Source organism: Paramisgurnus dabryanus, chromosome 19, assembly GCF_030506205.2.
Source record: "Paramisgurnus dabryanus chromosome 19, PD_genome_1.1, whole genome shotgun sequence".
NCBI classification, from domain to species: domain Eukaryota; kingdom Metazoa; phylum Chordata; class Actinopteri; order Cypriniformes; family Cobitidae; genus Paramisgurnus; species Paramisgurnus dabryanus.
In genome coordinates, this window is record NC_133355.1 from 1,397,121 (window position 1) to 1,414,688 (window position 17,568).

At 35.0% G+C, this 17,568-nt stretch overlaps 1 protein-coding gene across 3 annotated transcripts; it reads left to right on the forward strand.

Moving 5' to 3' along the window:
- The first annotated feature begins 390 nt into the window (after window positions 1-390).
- On the forward strand, window positions 391-17,280 carry LOC141281079 (C-type lectin domain family 6 member A-like). 3 transcript variants are annotated; one of them, XM_073812761.1, is made up of 7 exons: window positions 391-550; window positions 1,463-1,579; window positions 1,983-2,054; window positions 2,157-2,234; window positions 2,630-2,790; window positions 2,871-2,983; window positions 3,266-3,513. In XM_073812761.1, exons 1-7 carry the CDS (start codon window positions 487-489, stop codon window positions 3,417-3,419), a joined length of 759 nt encoding a protein of 252 aa, XP_073668862.1. In that variant the 5' UTR covers window positions 391-486; the 3' UTR covers window positions 3,420-3,513. The 3 variants fall into 3 exon arrangements, with proteins under 3 accessions (XP_073668862.1, XP_073668861.1, XP_073668860.1); XM_073812760.1 differs by lacking the exon at window positions 3,266-3,513 and adding an exon at window positions 17,015-17,280 and having other exon boundaries at window positions 393-550; XM_073812759.1 differs by lacking the exons at window positions 1,983-2,054; window positions 2,157-2,234; window positions 2,630-2,790; window positions 2,871-2,983; window positions 3,266-3,513 and adding exons at window positions 8,194-8,265; window positions 8,384-8,461; window positions 12,390-12,550; window positions 12,627-12,739; window positions 17,015-17,280 and having other exon boundaries at window positions 425-550.
- The last annotated feature ends 288 nt before the right edge of the window (window positions 17,281-17,568 follow it).

A 17,568-nucleotide genomic window follows, 5' to 3' on the forward strand; every position in this document is an offset into this window, starting at 1 on the left:
TTTAAAAAATACAATTCACCAGTGTTTATTTGTAGTGCTTTCACTTGGGACTTTGTTATGTTTAGTGCACAAAAGTCATAAATAAAGGCAGCAGCAACAACAGAAGCCCACATTTAGGCACAAACACAAACCATATATCGCTCTACATACCAACAGATTCATACCTGCAGGTGTTTAAAACCAATAAATGCACTTTCATCTATAAATGATTATTTATATCTCCACAAAGTTGGATCAAAATTAGACCTAAAGCGACATTTTAAGTTGAACAATGTACATATTTTTTAGGTCTTACCAACTGAAGTAATTTTTTAAGTTGATTCACCTATTTATATCCACATTCAGCAGTGGTTTGGGTGTTGAGGGGTAAGAAGGATGTAATAATCTTGGGCATAATCATTTTTTCAATCTCATTACTTCCTGTTTCATTTACCTTCTGACTTCCTTGCAGTATTTTTACAAACAGTTTTCTGTACGGTTTGAAAAATGGCAGCAATCTATGACAATTCTGCTTTCATACATTCATACCAGCAGCGCTCTCATCTAACAGGTAAGAATGAATAAATGCTTTAATCTCAAAGTATCTGCTTTAATTAAAATAATAATCTTCATCATAATTCTCATTTATTAAATGTTAAATGGATTCCACATAACAAACTGTTTCACTGATTGTGCTGTGTAATAGCTCAGATGCAAAACTCTTTAAATATGTCTGACGCGTTATCTTGTAAATCAGCATTGTTTATGAGATTCTTAATGGCAAACAAAGTGGTATTTCTGAATGATTTGAGGCCAGGATTTAAAGCAAAATTATTTGATGAATGTATAATACGTGCTGAAAGCATTCTCATTTTTTAACAGAGGTGGCATTTAGCAGCTTTTGTGACTTATCTCCTCAAATGTCTTAGTTAAAACATGTTTCTACTATTGTGAAACCAGATCAGGTGCATTGCACTCGAAATAAATTGTGTGTTGCCACAATTTTTTGTTTAATCAGCTCAGAATTACAATTCATTTAAACTTATTATTATTTATCTTGACTAGAGATGAGTTGTTATAACTTATAAAATGTAGTTGAAATAAGTCGAGATAAATATGAGTAGCCTAAGTTGAGATGGCTTGTAAATCTGAGTTGGTTAAACAAAAAAATGTAAGGCAGCAAAGAAATTTTGACAGTGTGAACATGCAAAAATACTTCATATATGCATTGATTAATACACTGGACTCAATATTAGATTTAGCAGAATATTAGATGAGGTTTGTATTAGATGTAGCTTTTGAGGTTTGGAAACTTCCTGCATGTTTCTGAGTCACCACAGTATTCTGCTTTCTGATGCACAGTGTAAAAATATCTATCTAGACAATTTTTGTAATAAAAAGTTTCCTTATACTTTTTTATGTACTTATTTTAATTTAATGTAATCACATGCTGGAAATGAATGATTATGTTTGATATTGACAGATAAAGACTCTGATGAAATTGAAGTCAGATCTGTTAAATGGAGTAAAGTTCTTCTGATAGTTGTTGGTGTTTCTCTTGTTTTTGCTCTGGGTGTCATCTGTGCTCTCGGTTTACTCTGTGAGTATCTCATATTACATCTTTAATCATCTGAATGATAGCAGTTTATTATTTGCTAAGTTGGCATGTTGTCTAAAAACATCACTGATTACTTGTTTAAAGTGATAGTTCAGCCCAAAATGAAAATGTTGTCATCGTTTACTCACCATCATGTTGTTTTAAACCTGTATGAATATTCTGTTGAAAACAAAAGTAGATATTTTAATAAATGATGGTAAACTGCACAGTTGACGATACCCATTGACTTTCATAGTAGTTGTTTCTCCTATATAAATGTCAATGGGTATCGTCTGCTTACCATCATTTATCAAAATATCTTCTTTTGTTTTCATTATCATTATTTCTTCATTGTGTCTGTGCAAATATGCTTGTTTATATAATGTATGCATTTTCTGTTTGTTAGATGTTGGTAAATTCAACCTGTGTGACTCTCAGCAAAATAATGATACAAAACCACCAACAGATCCAGGGCAAGGTAGGCAAAAAAACTTCACAAAATTATTAAAATAATTAAAAATCAAACTATACACTGACTAACAACTAACAAAACAAAAACTACTTAAATTTTTCTTGCTAGAGCCTTGTGCATCAACCGATGAGGTGAAGCTTTTAGGCGAATACAACAAAGTTAAAGACTGTCTGTACTCTTGTACTGGTGAGTAATTTAACTTTCAAATGTTTTCTTTAGTCAATGTTTTTTTATTTGCTATTTTTGTGCAGATGTGGTTTTGCCTGTATGATGCTCTAGTTGAGATCGAGCATGAAACCCAATGTGAAAGAAACACAACACACTTTCAGAATTAAAGATACAAGTATGGTATCCTAATGGGTATCTGTGAGGTACTAATATGACCTCTTTTAGGACATATGTCTACATTTTAAAACCCAATGAAAGTTTTTGTACTTCAAATAAATGCAGATTGGTTAGTAGCTGTGGTTAATTCACGATAATGCACATCCTACAGTATGATCTCTTCACCAAGCTACTATTCATTTTACTGCACAGCAAAATCTAGTTTTGATAATGTTGTTCATAATGTTGTGCTTCAGAGTTCAGTGCTTCATCTTGTAAGCTTTGTGAAGAGGGCTGGAAACCTTATGGTGGAAAGTGTTATTTCTTCTCTTCTGAAAAACAGACATGGTTTGAAGCTCGTGATTTATGTGCTATATCAAAAGCTCATCTGGTCATCATCAACAGCAAAGCTGTACAGGTGAGTCTGATCAAATGTTGTGTACTTAAAAAATTACTAAAAGACTTATAACCGCAGTACAACTCAATGTTCAACTTTAGGATTTCCTGGTGTCTAAAATTAAAGTGACTCACTGGATCGGTCTTAATGATCTGGAGACTGAGGGTCAATGGGTTTGGGTGAATAACCAAACTCTTGAAGAGACCGGAGTACAGTAAGAAATGTTCACATATGAAATCTGCGGTAGATTAATCTGATATGAGTTACTGTATGTAATGACAAATACAGTATGTCACAGAATAAAAAAAACAAAATAAAATAAATGCAAAAAAAAATGATAACTTCACTAAAATTTTCTATTAATATAAAGAAGGTGGTGAGTATTATATCATAGTTTTATAAAACTTGGTTTATGTAAATAATTGCATATGTTTAATATTATAATTATTTTAAAGATAAATATGATATTTGATGTAAAACGTTTTTTTTTCTGAAGGTTCTGGTACAACAATGAACCTGATAACTGGAAGGTGATGGATCCATCCGGAGAAAACTGTGCCAGTCTGGGAGATGGCAATGGCAATCTACACACTTGGTTTGATGGTTCTTGCCAAAAGATAAAGAGGTTTATCTGTGAAAAGAAATATTAATTTACATCCATATATGATAAAAATGGGTCTTTTTTTAATACAAAAACATCATGGAGATACAATATTAAAAGACTGCACTGCTTTTATCTTTATAAGACCAAAGAAGCACATCAATGCATGTGTTAAATTATGTATGTTCTCAGTTCAGTTGTGAGTAAAATCTTAAACATGTCATGGTCCTGTCATCCTTGTAAGTGTGTTCTCTTGTTATCTTTGACAACAAGATGTTCAGATCCTGACTTGCAGTTCTTGTATGGACTGATTTCACACCGCCATTTGGAAATCAGTGGGAAGAATCGCGGAAGTAAAGGCAAACAACAATTTAGACTACCATCATCAAGTTACTAACACAATGTTTATCTTAGACGAGAAATGTTGACTCCTTTGAATAATTTAATGCTATAGAGGGTTACATCACCAATATTGTTACAGTAAGGTTATATTTAAGAGCACCTATTATCTGATTCACGAGTTTACATTTCCTTGGGTGTGTAAGTGTGTGTTAACGATATGCAACGTTACAAATCCCAAAGTATACAATGACATAAATCATTGTCTCCAACTTAAATCTCTTTTCTTGGATTATAATGAACACAAGGCAAGACTTAACTTTTACAGCGAGTCGGCGTGAACTCGATGTACATTATCATAATTCCCCCCGCTTCTGACTCACATCCTGTCAACCTGTAGATCAAGATCAAGATACGATCAAGAATTGTTGCTTTACATAAAGCTGTAAAGGGTTACAAAGTTATTTCAAAGACTTTTGAAATTCACCAGTCAGTTAGGCAAACAATCTACAAATGGAGATGTGGGTTTCAACCAGGTGCTTCCTGTAGCTGTGGATCAGACCTGCACATCATTGAGGAGGAATTTTAGCCCATTCTTCATGGCAGATCTGCTTTAGCGCTGTCATATTCTTTATCTCATGTGTGGCCCTCTTAAAGTCAATCCATCTCTATTGGACTCATCTGACTTGGCCACTACAAAAGATGGATTTTGTTTTTTGAAGCCATTCTGTTGTGGACTTGCTCTGGTGTTTTGGGTTGTTCTGTTGCATCACCCACCCTCTACACAGTTTCAGCTGACGTACAGACATTCTCACATAATCCTGAAAAATTGTCTGATATACTTGGGAATTCATCTTGACTTCAATGATTGCAAGCTGGCCAGGCCCTGATGCAGCAAAACAGGCCCAAATCATCATATTTCCTTCACCATACTTTACAGTTGGGATAATGCTTTCATGATGATATGCCATACCTTTTCCACGACAGATGTAGCGCTGTGTGTTTTCCAAATAGTTCAAAGATAGATTCATCAGTCCACAAAACATTTAGCCAATACCGCTGTGTAGTGTCAATGTGCTCTTTTGCAAACTTCAGGCATGCAGTTATGTTTTTTTTAGTAAGCAGTGGCTTCCTTTGTGGTGTCCTGTCGTGGATCCCCTGCTTGTTCAGTCTTTAATGTATTGTAGACTCATAAACAGAGATGTTAGCAAGTTCCAATGATGCCTGCAAATCGTTGACTGTCATTCGGGGTTGTTTCTTTACCTCATTGACTAGTCTTCGTTGTGCTCGTGGTGTCATTTCGACTGGGCGCCCACTTCTTTGTACAATAGCAACAGTCTCAACTCGTCTCCATTTGTATATTGTTTGCCTAACTGACTGGTGAATTTCTAAAATCTTTGAATCTTTATGTAAAGCAACAATTCTTGATCATCGCTCCTCTGAAAGCTCTTTTTGGCAAGTCATTTTTGCTAGTTTCAGCCAGGCACAGTTATAATTTTCACATTGTTTAAAAAGCAAATGAATGTACACACAATTTTGGGCCGATTCTGGTGCATTGGTGGCGCGTTGCTATTGTGAGGCAACTACGATAGACAACACCACTGACTGACTAAAACCTGCTCTAAAGTCAATGGTGCAAATGTTTTTGTTAATCAAAGAGCGCCTTAGTAATATGCGCCTATAAATGAGACGACAACGTGGTGTTCTTGTATAGGTTTATTTTTATTTTTTTATTAATTTAATGATTATATGCTGGCCCATTGCCTGCAAAATCAGCTGTCCTTGGTTAATAATCATAGTTGAAATGGAGATAATCATTTCAACTTGATTAAAAAAGCCAAAAGTAATAATTGAATTAAATAATATATTTACCACATGAAAGAGTACATTGTAATATGTATTAAAAACTACAAACATTGAGTTTTGAATAATATTTACTATAATTTTTTTGATTGCTCAAAATGTGTCCCACATATTCGTCACCACCGTCAGATATTTATAAAAAGCAATAAAATCAGACAACTACAGGGTCAACTGCGCTCCTGAGGACCCCAGTTTCAAACCTTCAGCTCTACTGCACGCTTCAAGATCACTCAAGCTCCTGTATGTTTGCTATTTTCTCTTAAACTTATTCATATTTTTGGACACTGCTACTGTGACAATCATAACATGTCAACACTGTCATCTTTGTATAAAAAATATTAGATTAGATTATGAAATAAATGTATCATTTTTAAGAAGAGGTCTGAAGTAGCTAGCAACAGAGGGGAAACAAGATGGCTAATGTGAACAACTCATCGATTTTTTTTATCTATATTAGGTTTTTGTCACCACCGTCAGATATCACCACCGTCAGGTTTTCTGTCTTTTCTGTCAGGTTTGATGTATTTTAGGAAGTTATGATTTGATATTTGTTCATCACAGTGATTGTTATTTTTTGGACCAAATATTTACATAAAGTTTAAGGAGGAAACGATTGACTTGGGTGGTATACATTTTGGAATAATGAGGGCACTGTCACCACCGTCAGACAGAGTTTTATTTGTTTTAAATGAATATGCTTACAATATGTTTCTTCAGTGCTGTTGAGTTATTAAAATAATAGTTTCTCTTAAAACGAAAATATGTTTATTAAATAAAAAAATCATTACTTTTTCTCTTTAGGCTTAAAGTAAACGTTGTATGAGTAATAACTGGAAAAACGCCTATTATTTATGAAAAAATACAAACAGGGGAGGTTGCACCGGTAAATTGCTGAACAGCCAAAACCTTGGTCTATAATGATATACCTTCAAATTTTGTAATTTAACTAACTTTTTTTTATTTAAACCTGTTTTATCCAAATTCCCAAGAATCACTGATTTACAATAACAATTTGACAAAATAAAAAGCTCATATTACTACAGTCAGTGACATTGTTTGTCTCACACAACCAGGGTCAGATATTTACTCTTTATGTTCCTTGTGTTTTTTTAAAGGTCATCCCATTTTTCAAACTTTAGTTAGTGTGTTATGTTGCTGTTATAGAGCATAAATAATACCTGCAAAATAATAAAGTTCACTGCCAGGCGATATATTTTCTTTAACAAAATTCGCCTTTTAAAGCCTACGCGGCCGGTTTGAACTACAGCCCTCTACTTCCCAGATGAATGATGTCAATAAAAGAGTTTTTGACTAAACTCCGCCCACAGGAATACTTCAGCTTTGGCACTAACAGCTCTGCTTAAATCACAACACACTTAACAAACTACAAAATCAGAACTTGCTACGTATTTCTGAAGAAGGGATTTCATAGAACAAGGAAGACATCAGACTTTTTATTATTACAGTGCAACAGCGCTATACAGATAAGTAAATTGTGTGAAAAATATCACGTTTTTTAAATGTGAAACATGAACACATGTTATATTTTACACAGTAAACACAACCAAAGCTTCAAAAACACAGGGTGCTTTAACTCATAGTTTGGCAGCATTCTGCACAATAAAGTTAATAATTTAATCTAAAACTATCCAGAGTCTCTTTCTGACTCAACAAAGCCACTAAAAATGAAAGGGAACAACAGTGAAAATTGATTATACATTATAGTGAATTTTTCAGACTGCAAAGACCCAGACTACACTACATTTGTAGTTTTCACTTTCAGCCAGTCTATTAATAAAAATAAAAAAGTTTCAGCCTCATTACTTCCTGTGTTGCTTGTTGTCAACACCTTTCAATTTACACTCAGGGTTCAGAGTTTTCTGTACGGTTTAAAAAATGGCAGCAGTATATGAAAATTATCAAATGTCTTCAAATATCAAGTGTTCTCATCTAACAGGTAAGAATGACTGTGAACACCTGCTAATACTGTACTCTCATTCTCTTCATTAGCTATATTAGAAAAACAATTTTGAATCTTTTTATTTGATAATGACAGATAAGGACTCTGATGAAAGTGAAGTCAGATCTGTTAAATGGATTAAAGTTCTTCTGATAGTTGTTGGTGTTTCTCTTGTTTTTGCTCTGGGTGTCATCTGTGCTCTCAGTTTACTCTGTAAGTATCTCATATTACATCTTTGACAATCTGAATTATAGCAGTTTATTATTTGAGTTGGACGGATCACAGATGACAGGTTTATTTTGTATTAAACTCTTAAACAGATTTTTGTATTATAGCACACTCGGACAAAATGAACAAAAGTTGTACCTTTCTGTTACTGGGAACTTTTAAAAAGGTCCTAAAATGTATTATTTAGGTACAGATATCTACCTTTTAGGCACAAAAAAGGTTCCGCCCCAGTGACAACTTTTGTACTTTTTTTTCTGAGAGTGTACTGTAAGATTGCTTTATGATGTTTGAATTCATTTCAGTAAAACTACTTTAATATTTTTTTACAGCTAAGAGACAAAGATTATAAGCGACATAAATAAAATTTGTTTCTGGGGTCTTTACATTATATCTGTGGAGGTACATGCATGTTTATTTACTGTATGTTTGTTAGATGCGGGTAAATCCAGACTGTGTGACATTCAGAAGCACAATGATACAAACCTAACAGCAGAACTACTGCAGAGTAAGCAAACATATTTCCTTGCAAAAGTGAAGAAAACAGAACTTCCCCAGATTAAAGGATGACTATCTAAAAAAAAAAACTAACTACCTCTTTCTCAAAACTTAATATCTCTTGCTAGAGTCTTGTATATCAGCCAATGAGATGGAGCTTTTAAGCAAATACAACAAAGTTAAAGACTGTCTGTCCTCATGTACTGGTAAGTGGAATATGTAAGTGTTAATATTTTGTTAAGTTTCACTTACTTTTCTCTAGGTGCACTCACACTATCCAAACCACGGCCACATGTTTGGTTAATCGCACCGTGGTCAGCTTGCAGAGGTGGGCTCGAGCACTGTTCACTTGATTTTGCATAATATGGGCCCTTTAAGATTAAGTCTTAAATCTACAGTAAACATATAAACAAATATGTTTGGGCTGTATAATGATCTTGATCATTATTTTTGCATGTTTGTCACACTTTAATGTTTCAGATCATGAAAAAAATTAAATATTAATCAAAGATACTACAAGTTAACACAACATGCAGTTTTTAAATGAATGTTTATTATGAAGGGAAAACAAAAATCCAAACCCACATGGCCTGTGTGAAAAGTGCTTGCTCCTTAAACCCAATAACTGGTTGGGCCACCCTTAGCATCTCTTAGCCACTCCAAAGTTTTCATTATGTTTTTATTTAGCCATTCAGAGGTGGACTTGCTGATGTGTTTTGGATCATTGTCCTGCTGCAGAACCCAAGTTTGCTTCAGCTTGAGGTCACGAACAGATAGCTGGACATTGAGTGCTTTTACATGCACAGAATAAGCGGATAACTATCAAAAATCTGCTTATTATAGAAACCGGTTTTCATGCGTTTACATGCAAATCAATAAACCGGCTATGCGGACAACTGCGCTTCCATGGGACTTGGAGATTTGTCAGGTTTCTCGCAGGTAGTGGTGTCACCGCCTATAGTACATAACAGTCTTCTAACCCTGGGTTCTCCAGGGTTAAATAGCCAACGGCATATCTGTCTTAAGATAGTATTGGATCTCTTTTCATGTCTGCAGAATCTGTAAATATAACATCAGCTTTTATTTTCACAGCTTTTCTGCCACTTGCTTTAGTCGAGTGGAGACTTCTATCCGTTACTTTACGCTTACTTCTGCATGTGACTTTATCTTTCACAAGGTGAGACATGCGCACATGAACAAAACTGCGAGAAAGTTGGTTAAGGTGTTTACGTGTCACACAAAAGCGCGGTATTGACCAAAAAACTACATGTGACGATCGGTTTTCTCACTGCTGGAGTCCCAAAGCTTTTGAAATGGCTTCATAACCTTTTCCAGACTGATAGATATCAATTACTTTCTCTCTCGTTTGTTTCTAAATTTCCATGATTTGTAGCTTTCAAGGATCTTTTGGTCTACTTCACTTCTTCTTCTTCTTCTTTAGTTTTTATTGGCGGTTGGCATCCAGCATGGTGCATTACCGCCACCAACTGTTGGGTGGGTGTGGAGCATAAATGGAGATTAGACGTAAAAAAAAAAAAAAAGAAACTGTTTGCTAAATTCTCTCATATAATCTGGTTGATTTTAAGAACTCCATGAGGTGTTTCCAGGCTGATGGTCCCATATTTGAGAAAGACAGTAAACTTTCCAATGTGATATTTGTATATCCTATTGATTTCATGTTCTCCAGCATGACTGTTCTCTCCTTGTTATATGCTAAACAATCTAACAAAACATGTAGTTTCTTTTTGGTTTTGGTTGCATAATGTGCATTGATCCGTATTCTGTTTCCCTATCATGTTGAGGTTGTGATTAAGACTAGTGTGACCTATTCTCAATCTTGTCATTACAATTTCCTATCTTCGATTCCAACTTCCTGTTTTTTTGGAGGGAACCGGTTTCTGGATCTTATATAAAAACCTGCCCTTTATGTTTGTGTTTCATTGTTCTTGCCACATTTTGTTAACTTTGGTTTTAATTATAGTTTTAACTTCATCTCGACTTAGGGGTACATTCAAGTTATCTGCATTTAACTGAAGGACAGTCCACAACCTCATTTCCATCTACTTCAGCATGTGAAGGAACCCAGGTAAACCATACAGATATACTCATCTGATGGAGACTGTATAGACTTTGATATATTTCATAAAGTATAAGGTCTACACGTAGATTTGAAATTTAAAATACTTATTAATGCTGCCATGGAGTCTGAACAAATAACCAATTGACTAGGTCTAGCATCCTCTATCCATGTGAGTGCTGACAGAATGGCTAACATCTCTACAGAATAGACTAACAAATGATCGGTTGCTCTTTGCTTAATAGATTTCTCAAACTGTGGGATATATACAGCTGCTCCTGTCCTTCCTGTATCTGGATCCTTTGAGCCATCTGTAAAAACCTGAACCATACCTTTGTATTTATCACTTAGGTACTGTTGTACCATATTGCCCAATCCACAATACTCTCTATTATTTTTTAATAAGTTGGCAATTTCAAAATCCAAGTTGGGCATAGAAAATAACCAAGGAGGAGTAGCCGATAATGCCACTGAGCGGCTATGAGATATCTTTGTCAAACCCAATTTCTCAGCTTCATTATCGCCTATCCATCCAAAGCTGTTAAAATGCCTATGCCCATGCTCCCAACATTTGCCTAAAACTGACTTAGCTGATGTTCCGGTTTGTGACCCTGTAATGTCGACCAATATGTCATATTTAACTGAAGACGCCTCAATGATAGTGGCATTTCTCCTACCTCCACCTGTAATGCTGGAACTGGAGATGTCTTAAAAGCCCCACAACACAATCGCAAAGCCTGTGCCTGAATCACATCAAGTTTGTATAAATGCAAGTTAGCAGCAGATCCATATGCAATACATGCATAATCTAAAGCTGATCTAAATAAGGCAGTATACATGTCCAAGACAGGGATTCCCAAAGTGTGGTGCGAGCTGCCACCAGGGGGTGCGCGAGAGGAAAAATGTAATGGCGGTCTGTTTCTTTCAGTGGGATTTTTCCATACAATAAAAAAATAAAAAAATGATCAGTTAACATATTCTTTGTAAACGCTTTTATTTTAAAAATAAAAGCGTTGGCCCCAAGCCAAGAGCCCTATATACCTCCCTATATTCTCACTTGTACGCCTGAAGCCAAGAGCCCAGTGTACTTAAATGCCCCTCCTGTGTGTGCGCCCTAGGGGCAAAGGCTGGAGGACTGAAAATCCTTATGTATGAAAATCCTTTAAGTATTTAAATCCCCCTAAGTGTTTTATAATATTTAATAAACTTGTTAAATTTTATTCCTTTGTTGTTTGGTCATTGGGGTGTTTTGGGACCTCCTCGGGTGGGAACAGAAGGAGGAGCGTGACCCGTGAAAGGGGCGGTCCGCTTCTTTCACCTGTGACACTTAAACCCATTTTTTTTTAACGTCCGGCTTTTGCAACCGGCCCCTGGTTATTTGCGCATGATTAAACATGAGTCTTTAAAAACAAATCTTTTTAGCGTTTATTTTTTTTGAAGTGGGGATTGGGGGTGCGCCAACCTGGTTGGGACATAGAAGGGGGTGCGCAGGAAAAAAGTTTGGGACCCCCTGGTCTAAGAGACCTCATACTTGCACCCCAGTTACTTCTTGTGAGGCATCTCATAACATTAATTGCCTTTTTGCATTTGGTTATGACTTTCTGAATGTGTTCTCCATAAGTTAATTTATGGTCCATCCATACTCCTAAAAATCTAATCCCTAGAACTTGCTTAACTGGCTGCCCATAAAGAGTAATCTGTATTTTCGGGTTGACCCTTTTCTTAGAAACACATATTATTGTTAAAAGGTGTGGCAGTAATCAGGCCTGGGTGTGGCTAGAGAAACAGAACTCAGGTGTGATAAACCACAGTTAACAGGGGGGCAAGCACTTTTACACACTTTTACCATGTGGGTTTGGATTTGGTTTTCCCTTCATAATAAAAACCTTCATTTAAAAACTGCATGTGGTGTTTTCTTGTGTTATCACTGATTAATATTTACATTTTTTTGCATGATCTGAAACATTAAAGTGTGACAAATATGGGGAAAAAAATCAGGAAGAGGGCCAACACTTTTTCACACCATTGTACATGATGTTTATAATGTTGTGCTTCAGAGTTCAGTGCTTCATCTTGTAAGCTTTGTGAAGAGGGCTGGACATCATACGCTGGAAAGTGTTATTTCTTCTCTTCTGAAAAGATGACATGGTTTGAGGCTCGGGATTCATGTACTGCATTGAACGCTCATCTGGTCACCATCAACAGCAAAGCTGTACAGGTGAGTCTGATAAAATGTGTACTTAAAAAATTACTAAAAGACACAACTAAAAGTATAACTCAATGTTCAACTTTAGGATTTCCTGGTGTCTAAAATTAAAGAGACTCACTGGATCGGTCTTAATGATCAGGAGATTGAAGGTCAATGGGTTTGGTTGAATGATCAAACTCTTGAAGAAACCGGAGTAAAGTAAGAGCTTTATGTTTTGTTTATCACTTCATACTATGATAAAGTGAATCAGTAGGTTTTGTCTATAGAGGGTTGACGTCACTTTTCCACGTGACCACGCCGGTGTCATGAGCAATTCGATCCCTCCTGGCAATTCTGCCCCCTTAGGACCTCCGCGTGATTCCATTGGCTGAAAATAATACTCATGGGTAGTTGTCTTAGCGCCTTATTACAATTCCTACAAAATTGCGTTATGATTTATGTAGTTAGAACGTTTTTAAAATTACAATTGATGTCTTTTAAATGATATGTTTCATATAGTAGTAGTAAATGAGGCTATAGGTGGGAGATCTACACATTGCTTTTGTACCCTTTTTACTTTTGTACTGTGTAAAGTTAATAAATTACTTATACAAAACACGATTACAACATAGCTGAATCACACATTAAAATGATAATTTATAAGCCATGATAACTACACTTTTTCTATTAAAATTTTTTATTTCATTAGGTATGTAAATAATTTACAAAAATAAAAGTATTGTTTTTGTAAAGCAGATGATGATACAAAAGTACTGACGTGTCTGCAACATGAATATTAGTTTATTATATTATTTTTTGTTAACTTTTATTTAAAAAAAAAAATTGTATGCTTATCTATTTTGTACAACGTAATTAGCTTGCTAGACCGCTAGCGCAGACGAGATATTGCAATGACAAATTTTTGACCAGGCATTAGTGCTAGGTACCAATCGGGGTCCTAGGGGGGACCGAATAGCCAGGGGGGTCCGAATTGCTCATGCCACTGGAGCTCACCCTGTTGACTGGCAAAACATTCAACCAAATGGCTGGCTGTTCTAGTGGCGGCCGCAAAAAGTCAGTATAACTGACAATATCAGCAAAAATTTAATTTAGTTGGACTTTATAGTGACTCTAGCAACTTGTCAACCCGCCTGTGGTCAGTGGACGTTGGCATGGATGATCCATTTACTTCTCCTTTCTATGTTTCTTGGCAGTCTGTAAAACGATAGCTCCGAATTCTTGTTAAATCTGTTAGTCCAGTCTATTGCACAACACCGTTTTCCCATTTAGACGAATTTTTCCTGTGTTTTTGCTGATTTCACACTGTACACAAATTCTGGCGCTCTGTCTTTTGCCACCCAGTGTGCGTAACTTTTTTTTTTTTTTTTTTATTGAATACAAAATCAACATACAACAAAATGGCATAAACAACAGTATTTGTCTTGTAGGCGAGGTGGGCTCAACATAAATAAATCAAAAAACACAGTAATACAAAAAATAATAATAATAATAATAATAAAAATAAATGATAAAATAAAATAAATAAAACCTTAAAACAGGTTATACAATATAAACAGATTATACAATTTAATTGCAGTTCGTTTTTCCATTTTTGAGAGGGCATCTGAGAAGTACTTTATTTCATTATTGAATATAACAAACAAGGGAGGTGATTTCAAGAATCTACATTTATGTATAAAGTATTTTGCCAATAATATAATGTTATTAATCAAATCAAAAAGTCTACATGAATCCTTAGTTATCCCATACGTTATATTTTGTAAAGTGAAGGTGAAGCCAACAGGCACCACACCTTTTCTTATCAACCAATCTTGTAGTTGACTCCAAAAGGATTTAGAAAAGTTACATGAAAAAAATATATGTTCTGTATCTTCAGAAATACACTTACAAAGATAACAGGGCACATTTTCAAATTTAAATTTTAAATGTAGAAATTTGTTGGAAGGATATATATCATTTAGAATCTTAAAATGTGTCTCTTTTGCTTTGGGGGGAAGAGGAAATCTTAAATAAGCTGTTCTAAAAAATTTAACAGTATCTTTATCAAATGTATGGTCTAATTTGTTTCTTAAGATTTGAAATGGGTAGCAGGATTGGATGATAGCTTGTCTTATGTATTTATTAGTGCAAACAAGTTTATTTTCAAATTCAGTCTCACCTACATATAGCGATGGAAGGATTGGTGTAACTCTGCAGTATGACAAGGAACATTTCAATAACATTCTTATACCAGAAGGAATTGCATTAATTACCGTAAAGAATTGTTTTGGGTGACAGGCAAATCCATGTTTTAAAGTGAAGGAATTGTAATCCAAGATGTTCCCATTCTCATCCATTAAGTCTAGTACAGACCAAATATTTCTACTAAACCAGTCTTCGTAAAACAGAGACTTGTTTCTATGTAAAATGTATCTGTTATTCCACAGTGGAGTATTGTGAGGTGTAAAATTATGTGTGTGTGCTAGTTTCCAAAATAATAAAACTTGTTGGTGAAATGCTGACAGCTTCACTGGGAGTTTGAGAATATCAAAGTCACATTTCAGTAGAAAGTGAATTCCACCTAGTTTACCAAACAGAGCTGATGGGATGATATTCCATAAGCTGTCTATGCTACCTAAAAATCTTTGAAGCCACTTAAGCTTTAACTAAATATTTATACTCTCAAATTCAATTGCATTTAACCCACCTTGTTCATATGATTTTATAATGTCAGATTTTTTTATATAATTGGTCTTGTGTTTCCAAATGAAATCATACATTATTTTATTACTAGTTTTAATAATAGCTGAAGAGGGAGCCAAAGCAGAGGTAGGATAGATCAATCTGGATAAATACTCAACTTTGGACAGTAAAATTCTTCCAAAAATTGAGAGATCTCTCTGTAACCAGCAGTTCAAAATTTTATTGGCTTTTTGTAACTTAGTTTCAAAATTTTCTTTCATAATAGCCTTCAAGTCTCTCGTAATTGTAATACCCAAGTACTTCACTGTTTCTTTCACCGGAATGTTAAACAAGAAATCAATTTGATTGGGGTGAAGTGCCATGAGCTCACATTTGTTCAGATTTAATTGAAGGCCTGAAGCCTTTGAAAAGGAATTAATTAGAGAAATAGCCAGTGGGATTTGGTCTTTGTTTTTTAAAAATAACGTTGTGTCATCTGCTAATTGACTGATTGCTAAAGATTTACCAAATACATTTAACTTCTTCACTGATAAATCATGTCTAACCAAAGTGGATAACATATCTGTCGCTAAAATGAATAAAAGAGGGGATAGTTGTCAGGAAATCGGATACACAAAACACGAACCCAGATGCGGACGTAACAAAAAAGGAATTTATTACAAAACAGGGGAAAAAACAGGAAAACAAAACCCACGAGGGGGCAAAACAAGACAAGGGCAACAGCACTACACGAAACTGACACTAAACTAACAATACTAACATTAAACTTTTCAAACACAAAACAGATCTAGACTAAAATACAAAAACTTACAGGAACCGACAGGGCATAAGACAAGGCATGAACCAAGGCAGGAAACAAGCATGGGACAAGACGAACGTGCACTGGACAACAAACACAAGGACTCTTAAATAGGGAGAAAGTAAATTACATACACCTGAAAATAATCACGAGTAAGGGATCGGGGAAAAAGTGACGAGACCCGGGAAATGCGTGATCGGAATAAACCAATACTACAACCACACATTTCCCACATAGAACATATGTACTGTCAGAACCCTGCCATGCTAAACTAGATTAAAATACCAACAAGATCCGGCAGGATTCTGACAATAGTGGGCAGCCTTGTCTTATTCCACGACTAATCGGAAATCTATGTGTAGTGCCAAAAGGAAGAGAGATTGAGCTATTCATATCTTTGGTTAGTATTATAAAAATGATTTACAAACGTTCACCCAGTGTGCGTAACCGCAGTCACTTTCGCCCAAGGTGACGTCACATGCATACCCTCTATGCAACACTGTATGCATGCAGTCATTAAAGTTGCGATCATAATTTTCGCCTCTCTAGCGCCATTTCTGTTTGAAACATAAAATTGCAGATTAATTGAGGAATGTACTAAAAAATGAAAATGCTATCATCATTTACTTACTCTCATGTTGTTACAAACCTGTATAAATGTATTTGTTTTAATGATCACAAGGATATATAAAATATAAAGGAAGATATTTTGAGGAATGTTTGAATTGAGCCCCATTGACTTCTATAGTAGGAAAACAGAATACTATGGAAGTGAATGTGAATTCTTAAAAATATCTTCTGTTATGGTCATCAGAATAAAGACATTTATACAGGTTTGTTACAACATGAGAGTGAGAAATTGATGCCTTTAAATTGTTCAGATTTTACACATTTTTAAATACATCATTACACCAATTATACTAATTATCTCTCAAATATTGTTGTGAATGAAAATGTTATTTTTCATAAAGCGCTTGTTTGTTTTTCTTAAGGTTCTGGTTCATAAAGAAAGATGGAACCGAACCAGATAATTGGGATGGACATAATCCATCTGGAGAGGACTGTGCCTGTATGGGATATGAGGGTGTTTTCTTAAACTCTTGGTTTGATGCATCTTGCGAATACAAGAAAAAGTTCATCTGTGAAAAACAATTTATTGCATTTCAGTGATGACTATAGTGAGTCTCAATCTTGTATTGAGGATCTTTTCACATTTCTCTGTATTGTGCATTTAAATAAAAGACGCTCTTTACTCTGATATTATCCCAAGGTGGTTTTGCATTTACAGTATAAAAGACTTTGTAATCTGTTAATCAGTTACAATAACAATTTTAACAGTCAGTGACACATATTTGTATTTTCTAGCATAACTGGGTTCAGATATTGACTCTTTATGTTCTTCGTGTTTTAAAACCCATGACATACCCATGGGGAAGCTGGAAATGTACGCAAGAATAAGAACAGATCTACTTTAGATCATTTAAGTCCAGTTGCCTTCTGAAATGTGTTAAGACTACGCAAATACAAAATTAATTCCCGTTGTTGG

What these genes read in the sequence shown, in the direction of transcription:
- LOC141281079 (XM_073812760.1), top strand. Translation starts at nt 487, where the DNA reads ATGGCAGCAATCTATGACAATTCTGCTTTCATACATTCATACCAGCAG. An exon ending in GCAGCGCTCTCATCTAACAG is followed by an intron (nt 551 to 1,462) that starts GTAAGAATGAAT and finishes TGATATTGACAG; the next exon opens with ATAAAGACTCTGATGAAATT. An exon ending in TCAACAGCAAAGCTGTACAG is followed by an intron (nt 2,791 to 2,870) that starts GTGAGTCTGATC and finishes GTTCAACTTTAG; the next exon opens with GATTTCCTGGTGTCTAAAAT.